Source organism: Syngnathus typhle, linkage group LG8 (genome assembly GCF_033458585.1).
Source record: "Syngnathus typhle isolate RoL2023-S1 ecotype Sweden linkage group LG8, RoL_Styp_1.0, whole genome shotgun sequence".
In the NCBI taxonomy this organism is placed as follows: Eukaryota; Metazoa; Chordata; class Actinopteri; order Syngnathiformes; family Syngnathidae; genus Syngnathus; species Syngnathus typhle.
Window position 1 is genome coordinate 3023937 of NC_083745.1, and position 14361 is coordinate 3038297.

General features: G+C 41.6%; 1 protein-coding gene across 5 annotated transcripts; it reads right to left on the reverse strand.

Annotated features, from left to right (window-relative positions):
* Nucleotides 1–4280: 4280 nt before the first annotated feature.
* On the reverse strand, nt 4281–14187 carry abch1 (ATP-binding cassette, sub-family H, member 1). 5 transcript variants are annotated; one of them, XM_061285536.1, is made up of 21 exons: nt 13953–14089; nt 13733–13832; nt 11956–12101; nt 11014–11173; nt 10793–10947; nt 10196–10303; nt 9577–9670; nt 8630–8704; nt 8376–8556; nt 8137–8233; nt 7902–8070; nt 7678–7778; nt 6412–6482; nt 6282–6331; nt 6027–6083; nt 5879–5949; nt 5725–5813; nt 5523–5626; nt 5289–5448; nt 5123–5227; nt 4281–5048 (listed from the first exon to the last, which is right to left on the reverse strand). In XM_061285536.1, the coding sequence occupies exons 3-21, from the start codon at nt 12087–12089 to the stop codon at nt 4942–4944; spliced, it is 2088 nt and encodes a 695-aa protein (XP_061141520.1). In that variant the 5' UTR covers nt 12090–12101; nt 13733–13832; nt 13953–14089; the 3' UTR covers nt 4281–4941. The 5 variants fall into 5 exon arrangements, with proteins under 5 accessions (XP_061141520.1, XP_061141516.1, XP_061141517.1 ...); XM_061285532.1 differs by lacking the exon at nt 13733–13832 and having other exon boundaries at nt 13953–14187; XM_061285533.1 differs by lacking the exons at nt 13733–13832; nt 13953–14089 and adding an exon at nt 13071–13683.
* Nucleotides 14188–14361: the final 174 nt, after the last annotated feature.

Sequence of the window (14361 nt, forward strand, 5' to 3'; positions counted from 1 at the left end):
GTGATGTTTTATTTGAAGGAGGAGGAGTAAGCAACGGTCCCACGTCGATGCAAAGGCAACGTAAAGTAAAAAATAATAATACTGCGTGACCATGAATTTATTGCTATGTCGTATGTTTTTCGCCATATTTGAGACAAACTCGTTAAATCACTTGCGTTAATAAAATGACCCATGTAAAAAAAAAGCATGCTTTCTGCAGGAGCTGCAGACATGCATGCACAAACTCTTATATAATCCTTGCACAAGCTGAAGTGTGTGTGTGTGTGTGTGTGTGTGTGTGTGTGTGTGTGTGTGTGTGTGTGTGTGTGTGTGTGTGTGTGTGTGTGTGTACGTCGCCATGGTTTCAAGAGCAAACAACTCCAGTTGGCATTTCCAAGTAGCAAAACCGGGAGCAGCGGACACACCTTCCTTTGATTTGTGGTGATGGATGTTCATGTCACTCTTTGTGGAGCCAATGAGCTGCACGCCCATGTGAAGCTTTCAAGAGAAGCTTTTTTAACCAGGCATGACACTGCAACCTTGCTGGTAATGGTTGCATAGTTTACCTACTCACACAGAGCAAGAACTGTAGATTCAGAATTTAAAATGGGATTGAGGAAGTCCTTTGGCATATTTTACACTCAATATATATATATTTTTTGGGCCCAAAGTATTGTATCGACACTCTCTGTGAGTACCCGATACCTTAAAATAAGGCTGGCATTGGCCCGATACTGAGGACGGATGTTTCCCAGTTGGCCACGTCGTCTCTCAGACGAGACGACGAGACACTGAGACACCAAGTCTTGGTCAGGCGTCGAAGCGGACACTGCTTCGACTTCCCAAATAGAATAAACCGTCTTTTCATGATGTCAGCGACATCCATCAAAAGCGTCTGTCACGAGGACTTGGAGGCCTAGGGTACTTGAACCCAAGCCAGGCTGTTCTTGTCGTGCTTGTTGTTGTTGTGCGATAAGAGCAAAACATAGCAACAGCTGGCCTGCTGATGTGTGTGTCTGTGTGCGTGTGTGTGTGTGTTTGAAACATGCAATGCTGGTGCATAGTCAACTATTAAATAACAGCACTGTCCCGTGTTAGAGGGGCCGAGGCGAGCACTGTTGTCGTGCTACCATGGCGACGGTAACCATGCTGGCCAATGTTTACACAATGTTTAGCATATCACACAAAGCAGCAGCAGCAGCAGTAATTGTGCGCGCTGGCTTTTTACACGTTGATCTCAACACAATGTTAGATGAAGTCTTTAGAATTCACTCCACATGTGTTGAGGAGTGAAAAAAAACGGGAGCGTAACTTATCCCGGGACGTAAATAGTCCCAAAATGACGCTTCTCAGTCTGCTTCAAGGTCTATTTCTTATTTTAAGATTTAATCCCCGAAGGTGGAATGAGGACTCGTCCAACCGCCTGGCATAATCTGCATTTCGGGTATTAATAGTCTTTTCTAGAAGTAGGAGAGGAGATGTACGCCTGCACAATATCAAAATTAAGAGGCAAAGCATGGTAGCTATTTTTTATAGATGAGTTTATACACAAGATAATGCAATGTGTTTCACAGTTACAACACATTTAAAGTCCACGATTAAAGTCAAAAGGACATTTTGAAACATAGATGCTACTCACTAGCCCATCTATGGCATTTCACAATATGTTTTAGCATTAAGCTAGTAGCGGTTATATTGCAATTTTATGTTGTCAATCCGCAACATGATTTAAGGAATTAAGTACAATTGTGTAAAATGAAATAAAATAAAGTAGAATAAGTTTGAATATTGGATTACTGCCAAATACTTCATTTGAAATTGAAAACTTTGAAAATTACTTTTAGTGCTAGCTTGCGTGTACAATGGTGTTATCTAATAGTGTTTGTGTGTGTGTGTACCTATTACATAAATGTACCTTTCCATTTCTGTTTTCTTTAACCAAAATAAATAAATAAAGTCAAGCATGGGAAAATGTATTCTGTGTAATTAGCGACATGCTGCAAAGATGATGAGAGGAAATGTGAAGCAGATGTCGTTGCTATTAAACTGGCGAAAAGTCAGCAACACATTTGTGTGCGTGTGTTTGTGTGTCGGAATATTCCTGTCATTGACAGCAACATCTGGAAGCGTTTCATCAATTAGTGCTCGGCTACCATGTTTGACTCATCCTGTCGCCTTTTAATGGCAAAACATACAACAAATACAACCTAAGCACTCGGTTAGTCCGCGTGCGTGTGTGTGTGTGCATGACTTCATCACATCTGCTCTAATGAAGTGTAATGTGATCAATGAGCGACCACCGCACGCTTGCTAACGACTATTTGGGACGATGTTATTTCCCCATCAGTGATGATCAGCCTCACTATGATAAATCAAAAATAACACACACACACTGAGCTCAAACTAGTCAGTCAGGTGACATTCCAGAGGCGGTTGGCTGATTATCATCAATGCGGTTGTCATGGCGACAAGGTACACAAGTGATGCAAGGGCATGATGTCACCGGGCCCGTCTGTCAACGATGGCGGAAGAGGAGGCCTGAAGCTGTTTCTGGTCGCCACGGGAACTGTCGGCGGGAGCTTTGAGGGTCTTTAAATGTGGCACAAGGCAAGATTCGTCATCGTCCTCATTTTATAACCTGGGAGCACATGAAGGGAGCCCAAGTGTGGCCTTCTCGGCATTTACAAGTTGAATATTTCTTCCCTGAAGCTGTATTAATTTATCCTCGGCTGTCTTTTCTCTTTATTTTATGTTACACTTGTCTGAACTAGTTCCAGGATGTTTATGTGGATGTCAACTTTTTTTATCCAATCAGATTTCAGCCTCTATCTGTTACTATGTCAATCTAATCAGACTCAGGGCCGTTATTTGTCATGTCATTAAATAAATATTGGTAATTGCTAATGTCACTATACGTCGCTGCCATAGATAGATGAACAAAGATACATTATTAGAAGTAAATACATTTTCTCACTAATTACTAAGTCAAATTGGATCATTTACTTAAGAGCGGTTGGGAATCGTACAGTTGACATTGTCCTCAATAAGTAGTCTCAGTGTCACGCTATAAGAACACGCTTATGTAACGTGCACGTGTGTGTGTGTCTGTGTACATGATGCGTCGCCTTGCCGGTGAGGCGTAGGTCTGGGGCAAGGCCAGCATGAGGTAGGGGCCGAACGATACCTGACATGGCTGGCATGTTGTGTAACATAAAACATTGTAGCTACAAGCTCTCCTCTCACAACATTTTTAGAGTCATATTTTCAAGCGCAAAATCACATTTTTTTTAATCTAGAATGAATTAAGATTTTTTTTCCCCCATATTCGTTTTAGAATAAAGTTGCTCAACTTTATGGACTTGAAGTAAACTTCAGAAGTTGAAGTAAAAAGTGTCTGCTGCACTCCGTGAACTCCAAAGTGCGGACGCGCCTGTTGGTGTACAGACAGCCGCGGGTCTCCCGTGACAACCGGCAAAAATAGAGGCCACGAGAACGACCGCTCCGTTGCCACAGCAATGGAGTATGTTGTCGTGGCCATGTGGTCCACGCGGGAAATTGATTTATGGGGTGTACGGACGAGCGCTTTGGACTTGGGGCACCTTCATTAAAGGCCTAAAATAATCCAGTTTCAAAGGTTTCAAAATCAAAACGCACATGATCATTGTAATAACAATAAACAGAAACAGACTGAAAAAAAAACTAGTTATTACAAATACATTGAGACGAGGCACACCTGAACAAGACGTGAGAGTCTGGAAGGAGCTGATTGGGTTGTTTTTTTCATGACATTTTGAACGAGCACGTTTTGCGAAACGTCTCAGGACACCATTTGAAGGTGGGTAAGAATTAATTGCATTTGTAAATCATCCGCGTAAAATGCGTCAGGATATTTGACGAGGTTGTAAAAATGCTAATGAAGCGGCTGGGTAATAAAGCTTTTTTTTTTTTAAGTATTAACCTTCAACACACTGTGAGAAGCCTTTTTTCAACCAAAACAACAAAATAATTAAGTGGAAAAGGTTCAGTGTGTGGGTCAGTCATTTTTTTTTAGTATGAACTTATCTAATTAATCAAAAGTAATGTATTTTTTTTTTCAACAATAACGCAACCTACTTTTTTTTTTTCTAAATCCTCCAGAATTAGTATTCCTCACCTTTTCAAATTCTATTATGACAAAAACAGGCCACTGTTGAAGAAATATACAGTGATGGCCCGCCCTCTACTGGTAGTATCACGAATTACATTACACAGAGTCTAACGTAAGAAAAATATCCCCCAAAACCTTAAAAAAAAAACATAGGTATCATTTGATCTTTTATAATTTTATTGACCGCTGAGTAAAAGATCCATCATACAAACAATACCAAGTGTGACATGATGATGTCACGTGAGCGCTGAAGCGGTCAGCTGACCTATGAGTGGCGTCCACTCTGTCCAGCAAAGTGGAATTACAGCATAAAAAAAATAACACAGTCACGTAAACAAAAATAATACACAATATAACGTCACATTTTTTTTCCATCATAAAGTTCACTTGAAAAAAATACTGCATGAACAGAGGCTTACGTCCCACACGTAGGGTCAGCAAATATTTATCCATTGTGGAGTGTTTAGTTTGCCTCTGTACTCTATGACAATACACGTAAAATATTATTTAACAGATAGGTTAAAATATGTATACAAGATAAAAAATAGTTTATCTTGACAATAAAATAAAAGTTCAGTCTTCTTAGTTTGGTTCTTCATATCTTGACCAGTTATTTGACAAAGTAAAATGCAAATGCGTCTAGTATATAACAGTGTTTATTTTAAACTTTTATTTTATTGTCCGTAATAGCCAGTTGTTTGATACGTAAATACTTTGGCCAGCCCTGATGTAAAAGCTTTCACATACACAATACAATGTCCTTTTCTATGGGCAGCACATGCAGGCATTCTTCGTGCGTATGTGTATGTGTGTGTTTACTTCCTGAATTTCAAAATAAGAGTTGCCACAATGATGAAGAACGTGTTCCAGCCCAGAGTGACGACGAAGCCTCTCCAAACCATCATGTGAGTCAGATCCCAACCTGAAGGACACAAAATGTTTATCTAAGCATTTTAATACGATTCAATATTTATTATTATTTATATATGTGTGTACCTCTGTACATGATGCATCGCAATGCTTGTGAGGCGTAGGTTTGGGGCAGGGCCAAGCTGAGGTAGCGTAGAGGGTAGGGGATACATTCCACAGGCCAGATGATGCCTGATATGACATCATATCACGTCAAATTCAACATTGAATATGAAATAGTCGACTGCCTTACCGCTCATGATGAGGTTAGGGTAGAAGAGTCCGAGCGCGGCCTGATTGGCGTTCTGCTCGTCATCGATGGCGGCCGAGATGACCAGGCCGAAGGAGATGCCGGTGATGCCCTGCAGTATGATCAGCAACACGATGAGAACCAGGGAGCCTTCGTTTGGCATCTGCGCACAAACACAAGAAGCAAACTCATTTTTACACACTGATAAATATAAAATATGTGTTCGTTATCTGGCACCTTGAAGACGAGCAGGACAAAGAGCAACATGAGGATGATCTGGACGCTGATGACGAGCAACTGAGAGAAAAGGTGAGCCAGCATTGTCTCCATTGAGCTCACACCTGAACACAAATGATTAGAGAATTCAATCCAATTGCCAAAATGTCAACAATGTCATAAGCGTATTTAAATGTAATCGATTGACAGTGGAAGTTGTCACCTGCAACCCAGCATCGGTCTAGAAGACCCTCTTTCCTCTCCAGGACAAAGGAGAGGGCGGTCAGGCCCAAGGCCAAGTAGAAGGCGATGCTGGACGACAACAACAAGTTCAATTTTGTGCTCTCCATTTTGTGTGTCCCTCCTTCATAACTGACCTGAGAACAGCGCCCGGCATGACGAATGTAGTAAAGTCTGTGTTCTGTTTGCCATAAATGGCTTCTTCAAACTACACAACGGAGAAAATTGGTGTTAGAAAATATGATATGGAAGTACTACTACACTATGCGATATTGTTTTGTTCACCTTTATGGGCAAGGCATACTTGTAGGACATGTCGCCTAGCTTGCTCTTCACAAACGCCTGGACAGGAAACAAGAAAAAAATGAAATAAGGGCGAAGAGTAGCACCCTCTACTGGACAAAATAATAATTGAAAATGGAACCCCAATAGTAGATTGCAAGGCTATTGTTTTTTTTTTTTTACACGAGAGTGTCTATTTATTTTCATTGATTGTCAAATGAGAACATTTTATAACTTCTTTTGAACAAGTATCCTCACCTGGAAGGCGTCGTACAACTTTTGCTGCAGCATCAAGGCGATTTGTTTGTCTGGAAAAACAAAATGACTTGTTTGGAACATTGAAGGTAGCGTCATAACAGTTGGAGCAAATAAGGAGCCATCGACTTACTAGTCTGGTCCAGCCAGACATGCACTGACCCTTCATCTATCACCGCCTTGGACACATTCTTCAGTAACATCCTGGAAGAGCAACAATGTAGATGTATATGGAGGATAGAAAAAGTCCACACACCCTTAAATGCAAGGTAGTATAAAAGAAGATGAAACCAAAACCCATTTTTATCTTTTTTAATTGTTGTGCCAGAGAGGAAGTATGGTTGCACAAGTCTACACACCCTCCAAAAAAATCATTACTGTTCATCATTTTTTTGCTTTGTCGTTTTTTAGCTGCCTTCTCTTTCAATTTTATACCTAACAAAGGTGATTAATAATTAAAAGTCCCAAGAAAAGGGAACGCCTTCTTGTTAAATTGCAACTTTGTAGTTTCTTCATTGTCTTCTCACTTAACATTAGCTTCCTTATTACTTGTGCCAAGCCCTCAATTAAATCCAGGAACTATTTGGATTCTGTAGCTGTACACGAAAATAACCTTTCGAGCAACTTCACCTATTGGTTCACGCTACACGTAAAGCATGCGCTGCGATCGTTGCCAAATACCGTGCCAACGTAACGAATCCGCCCTGCAGCTAAAAAACGTGTGACACTTCAAGTATTTTTCAACGGGGGCGTTGTCTGCTGTGGCTTTTTCGTGACGCACAAGATCTCAGGTAAACAACAGCATGACATGGCAAAATGCTGAGTCAAGGTGTTTTTTTGTTGTTGCCGTGGCTAACGCATGTACCGTATTTTCCGGACTATAAGGGGCACCTAAAAACCTAAGATTTTCTCAAAAGCCGTTAGTGCGCCTTATAGTCCGGTGCGCCTTATATATGGACCAAATTCCTAAATTTAAACTGGCCCGAAGCATTGTGTCATGAAATCAATCATGAGTGGCCCGCTGAAGACTATGAATCATGAATCAAAAAGACTATGGATCATTTTTTTGTGATTATAAAGTAATTTGTTGCATCTGAAGTTGAGATAAAAAAGATAAAATGGAGAATGATTTGATTTGGATTAAAAATCTGACATGATGCATTAATGGTATAGTCCGGTGCGCCTTATATAAGGACAAAGTTTTAAAATGGGCCATTCATTGAAGGTGCGCCTTATAGTCCGCTGCGCCTTATAGTCCGGAAAATACGGTACTCAAAAAAGCCTCGTTATACAGTACAAGACTGGCAACGATGGCAAATGGCAACAACTCGAATCATTTTGCATTAATATGATACCGATTTGAATCAGTGTGTATGTAGAGTCCAGATGGCCTGTGTACCTATTAAATAGGGAGCTGCTGAAGTCCTTGCCAAAGCCGATGACGGCCCAGTACTTTCCTTCATGGATCCCTTTAAAAGCCTCCGCATAAGATAAGTTGACCTGTCCAATTACAAAATAGCACATTCGACACCATACGCACAATTTGCTACTTCATTGCAGTTATCGCAAATGTAGTTGCGTGAAAAAAAGTACGTTAAAAAAAAATCGGGTAGGAATTACTACCTGCTTCATACTGTCATTGTCCAAGAAAGAAAGCAGCGAGTGGCTGAAAGCAAGCGGGGAGGTCTCGTTGTTGACCACGGCAACTTGGATGCCCTTGGCGTCTCCGCCGACGCACAAGCAGATGAGCGACATCTGGATGACGGGAAGCAGGAACTGGAAACACAAGGAGCTGCAAAAGACGACATCGTCAGAAATGACCACGAACGTTCCGATTTTTTTACGCTGGTCGACGTACCCTGGCATCCTCCTCATTCGGAGCAGGGTTTTAATGGTGAGGGCGACAATGTTCCTCCACTTGGGAATCACGTGTCGGACCCGCACCTTCCAGTCCACTGTGGAATCACAATCACTCACCAATAAGAATTAATTTTCACTGTAACCAAATCACATAACTTTGCCGGCTAGCTTTATGCTAACACCCAATGAAAAACGCCATAGGCAGGCTAACAAAACTAGCATCGTTCCCCCCGCAACCTGAATGGCTGACGATTTCCCCGGTGCTTTTGGGCACGTTGGCAAGGATGGGTCTACTCTCGTCCCGCCCACTTTCAAATGATTGGCTGTTCCCCAACACGTCGTCTTGGGTACCGGAGACTCGCTTAATGCACATCTGGTCTGAAGTCTCGCATAGCTGCAGGAAGGCATGCTCCAGAGTCTAAAGTAGGGAACACACAATGGACTAGGTTTCAACCCTACTATAAACCAAAAGAGTCACACTTGCAACTCACAGTAGAGCTTTGCAGCTTCATGACAGCTTCAGGAGTTCCCTCAGCTAACAAGCAGCCGTTCCTCATCAGGCCCACCTTGATGGGGGCAACAAAAGTTAAGTAAGCTAGCTTCATGCTAACAAACAATGCAAAATGTCATAGACGGGCTGGTGAAACTAGCATTGTTGTACGTGTAAAACGAGAAATATTTGAACACCAAAGGTGAAGCAACAAAGACAGACAATATAACAATACACACAGCTATATTTTCTGTATACTCGGAAATAAACACCTATCATTACCGCGGCTTATTGACTCACTTTATTTTGCATTTCTCATGCGTCCAATTTGTAGGTGGCAGTTTTGCTCGCAGCCAATCAGGTGCAGAGCACATGTATGACTATGCAAGAATGTTTCGACCAACTTCCTTTTAGTAAGCACTTTACTGACACTCATGCATGTGTTAAATCAGAAAATGAATCCCAGCCACCTGACTGGTTTGACCAGAGAACTCGTGCTTCTTTGTTTGCAAAGAGCCATCTTTTTTTTTTTTTCTTCGTGCGTGACTGCAAAGACGCAATCGCATTAATTATAAAATGTAACTGCATGCTAGAGTGTGCCGTGCTATTTCATCATTCTGCAAATAATTTCTCTTCATTGTTTAAAACAACGTAGACCACCAACAAGCTCAAACAATCGTTAAGTAGGTTCCTATGTTATTTCCGACTTAATCTTTCGGAACCGCCTGAACCGAAAACAGAGACGATTACAAATGGGGATTCATACATAGAATTTAAAATTGGGATTTCATATATAAAGGAGATTAACAATGTGAACACTTCATGTGAAACAACGTATTTACTGGTCCACAAAGGGGATTATTCACAATGTCTGCATGCTAAGCTAATTAGCATTACAAGACAAATGAAGTCTTTTTTTTTAAGGTAAACGAGACTCGATTCCCTCACCACATTGGCTTGTCTGGCTTCCTCGATGTAGTGCGTGGTGATGATGACCGACACATTACCCGTCTTCACGATGTCCACCAGATGTTGCCAAATCCTGGAAACATCAAGTTACAATTTGAAAGTGGGTAGACAAGACAGATAGAAAGATGCAGAGCCAGTTGGATCGACGGATAAACGATCCAAATTCATGTCCATTTTTATTAGCTGCTCCACTTCACAGTGGTGCCTCAATTACCGTAATTTTCGGACTATAAGTCGCACCGGAGTATAAATCGCCCCCCCCCACCCAAACTATGAAAAAAAACGCGACTTATAGTCCGAAAATTACGGTAGTTGCTCGCTATCTTGTAAAAAGACACGTTGTACTCGGGTGATGAATAATCACTGATGAATATTTCAACTAGTGCGCTACATTTAGCTAGGGGCACATGTCAGGTTTCATGTTTCCTTTTCTTTCGGTCACAGAAGCGACAAGGAACTAATTGTACTACGCTTACGCGGAGCTTCATTTCTCCTGCGGGCGTCGACTTACACGAGTGCTTGCGTCCAAGAATTGCAAACAGATGAGTGGCACTTAGAATGTAGAGAAGAGGTTGCAGACAAAGTCATTTGAACATACTTGGCCCTGAGCACTGGGTCCACTCCCACCGTGGGTTCATCAAGAATGAGCAGCTCAGGATTCTGGAGCAGCGCCGCCGCCAAAGATACCCTCCGCTTCTGGCCGCCACTGCAACAACACAGAATTTTTTTTTTTTATGCACAATTTTTTATACATAAGTCATATATGTCCTCTTAGAAGCCATTAAAAAAATAAAAGATTATAAGCAACCTAACTTACTTAACATGACTGCAACTGTAACATTACATGGGACATGAATATTACATGAGGCGCTAATGAAGCTGCTTTCAGCGGCCTCTTTGGAGAACAATGTTCTTCTGAAAGCTACCCAGAGCAATAGGAGGCCGTTAAGAGCATTAGGTCAATATGTATACTGTAGACGTTCATCTGCACCTTATACTTCACTTCCTGTTTAGTGTACAGTGTTACCTCGACTTTTTTTTCTCTTTTTTTAAAAAGATTATATTTTTAGAGGGTATAATATTGTAAAGGCTATTTTTCTTATTACAAAAGACGTGTTTTATGCTGGGCTGGAACGGATTAATGGCATTTCCATTCATTTCAATGAGGAAAGATACTTTGAGATGTATTATTTACCTGAGATTGCGAACCAGCCGGTCCTTCTGGGGCAGATCCAAGAACTCAATGAGAAAATCAATGCGGGCCTGGATTTCCCTCAGAGTCAGCCCGTGGATTCGTCCGTAGAAGGTGAGCGTGTTGCTGATGGTGAACTCGTTGTACAAAGCCAGCTCCTGGGTGAAGCAGCATGTGACTCATAATGCATTTGTAGTAATGAAGCAGGTGTAAAGATGGCTTACTTGGGGCATGTAGCCCACCATCCTGCCCGGCACGCCGTGGCCGGGGAACGCAGGCGGCTTCCCCAACACGCTGATGTAACCCCGGGAGAGGCTCAGAGTTCCCACGATGCATTTTAGCATGGTGGTCTTGCCGCAGCCGCTGGGGCCCAGGAGGCTGTATCTGCCAGGGGAGAATAAAATCCAACATTCCCAAAATGTCCATGTTCATAGATGACATCTGAAGTTGGTTTTTCTTTCGATTGCTTTGAGAGCGTGGGTGATTTTGTAAGAAAAACATGATGGCAACCAAGATAAAATAACAACATCTGTCGTACGCCTGGTGAAATTTGAGTATGATGACTAGGAGGAGTTATTATTGTTAAAAAATCAAATTGTTTTTTTTCCTCAAAGAATAAAGACATTAATCACGTGTCATTTGGAAGCTGAGCCGTGATTGGTTGAGCATGTGATGTCATTTTTTAGTTGCCAGCAAGTGGTAAAATGCATTTTGAAGGTTTTAATCGGGAACGAAGTTATCGAATTAAATAAAATGTCGCAATCCGTATACATTTCGGGAAATGTTTTGAACAGAGAGCTTCCACCCACATGTTTTTGTGGCCAAGCCAATTGCAGCTGTCACTGGAGGAATGCAGCGAGGCATTTGTTGAATGAATGATGCCGCAACCCACGCCTTCTAATGTCGTCTGACTTGGGCGAAAACAAAAGTGAGCCTAAGGACACTCAATAACTAGGATGGCGGAATGTTTCTGACGAATTCTACGGCGTGTCAGAATGGACAAAATGATTAAATAATTATTATCGCTCCTGTAATATTGCAACTCGTTTTTTTCCTTCATACAAATTTAATGTCAGTATTCTTAATAATGCTCTCATTGTGTTGTATTGACTTTACTTTTAATCCTATTTTATTTTTATCATATTATTCTCAAGATAAGTACTTACATTTGTCCCTGTGGCACGGTGAGGTTGAGGTTGTTGAGTACTTGGAGTTTTCCGTACGAGCGGCAAACGTCCCGGCATTGAATGGCCGGGTCTCCCAGCGTGGGCGGCGGCGGCGCCTCCGGGTCGTCCTTCATGTTGTTTCGTTTCTGCAAAGAGTAGCCATGATTGTCATCACACACAATTTCAGCAGATCCCTTTTTGCTTTTGGTCTTTATTGTGCGAGAAGCTACAAGAAGCTTTGATGACAACCATAAGACGAGAGAGATGCGGAGCTCATTACGACATAGTGATGTCGTAGCAAAAAAATAAATAAACCAGCATCCCAGAATGGGATATAAAGTTGTTGTATTTTAATATTGGATTAATCTCTCAATTATTTTGTCGATTAATCGAAAAAAAATTTCATTCAAATTGAAAATTCAGCAACTGCTTTGGTCTGTAACATGTAATAAAATGGAAATGGTCGTAGCTTCAAGACATTCGACAGGCCACACGGCCACATTCCATTAAGTCAGCTCAGAAGGTTGGATGGTACGTCTTCAACTTCAACCCACATCTTTGATACCACCCAACTCGGTTTCCCTTCAATTGAACATTCTTAAACCCGTTTAAAGACAAGCGATAATCGGTCACATTCCTAGAGCTCAGCCAGTAACGAGCTAGCTCGCGAGCTAACTGACCCAATGAGCTACTTTTTCTCAAGAATGTTGGGCTTGAAACATGAAAAGATGGAGAGGTAAACCCCCCAGATTTGTTTGCTTTATTGCTATAATCTGATTTAAGATTTACGCAATACTTATTTGGTGCAATTTTACTGATTTACTGTTATACAGATTTAGTCCATGTGTGTTTAAAAAAATGCATAGCAAGTATTTTTCAATCTTTTTCAAAATTCTTCAGCCCTGCAAAACTGCAAACACGAAAAGCATTTTTTTTCCTCACCCCAATATTATGTGGAAACACTCCCAAATCTGAAAAACGACACTTAAATGCAAAAAAGGTTCTTTCTTCTACATTAATCCAACATTTTACCAGAAGGCAGATTACAGAGCGAGAGGCTGGTGCTGTTGCATAATAATAATCTGCTGCCTTTCACTTCTGCCACTCCGACCTACATCTTCTGACATGTCGAAATCTCATCCAGGGGCAGCAGAAATCCATCCCACAGAGGCAGCAAAGCACAAACTCGAGATAAGAGGAGGCAAAACTTACTCGAAGATGGAGAAGAAACGATAAAACCTGCAGGGGATGAAGATGGAGCGATGAAGTGCGTCACACTGACAACAACGACAAGAGCCCGGCCCTTATTAGGGCATACTTGCAAAGTGGAAGAACAGGTTCAGTCGAAAAACACACACACACATGCGCACACACACGCTTGTAAAGTGCTGAACAGGTTACACTAACTAACTCCATTCAACCATATTATAGAGCACATGTGCTCAGTCAGGTGCCAAGTGGGATGGAGCCTTGCCCAGATGAGTTTTTGTAAGAAAAGCTTGATACACCCTAGACAGGTTGCCAGCAAGGCACTTGTAGAAAAATAAAATCATATTCACATCTATGGAGGTTTGAAATTGACAATGAAACTACAAGCAGGTATTGGAAAAGTTAACTACACGCTTGACTAGTCGCTAGTCACGTGAGAACAGAACAGGCATACAGGATTCGAACCGTCAACCTCAGAACTGCAAAGACAACATGCTAACTAGGCCACAATGCTACCTAGACTAGAACGTTTCCGCATAATAATCTGCTTTTGAAAAATGATTCTTACCCGGATCAAATGCAAGAATTAGCTCCATGCATGCATTGGTGCAACTGTGCTGAAAAGCGTTTCTTTCACTTTCCATTCCGGAATAATTCCCTCCTTGCTGCTGCAACCAAGTAGAGAAAAATGATCCTGACAGGCGCGTTCACGCACACAAATTACAACAGTGTCTATTTCTACCCATGCATCATTCTTCCCCGCCCCCGAAAAAAAAAAAGCACTTTACCCGGTCGCCCATCTCGGTGCAGTCCACCTCCGTGCAGGCCGCCATCATCGCATCCTCCCGGCGGGCAGCAGCCTCCTCCGCCGCACTCATGGCTGCTGCAGGTAGGTGGCGGGTACCACGGATCCCCCTGCTGGGGGAACAAGGGAAGGGGAGGGCGAACGTGCAACTCGCAGGGGCTGCGCACTTTCAATTAAACAATTTCCAGGATCAACAAACTAATAAATTAGAACAACTGCAACAATTATCCTAATATATTAATATTATATTATAATAATAATATATTATTATATTAATAATATTAGTTGTTAATAAAAGCAACAAAGAATCAAAGGAAAATAAAAAAAGAAAAGAAAATATGTAAAAAAACAATTGTAATGGCATCTGATGTCCACTTGGGGGCAGCAGAGCA

What these genes read in the sequence shown, in the direction of transcription:
- abch1 (XM_061285532.1), bottom strand. Translation starts at nt 14,042, where the DNA reads ATGAGTGCGGCGGAGGAGGCTGCTGCCCGCCGGGAGGATGCGATGATG. An exon ending in TGGTGGGCTACATGCCCCAA is followed by an intron (nt 10,948 to 11,013) that starts GTAAGCCATCTT and finishes TGCTTCACCCAG; the next exon opens with GAGCTGGCTTTGTACAACGA. An exon ending in CCCTAACCTCATCATGAGCG is followed by an intron (nt 5,228 to 5,288) that starts GTAAGGCAGTCG and finishes ATGTCATATCAG; the next exon opens with GCATCATCTGGCCTGTGGAA.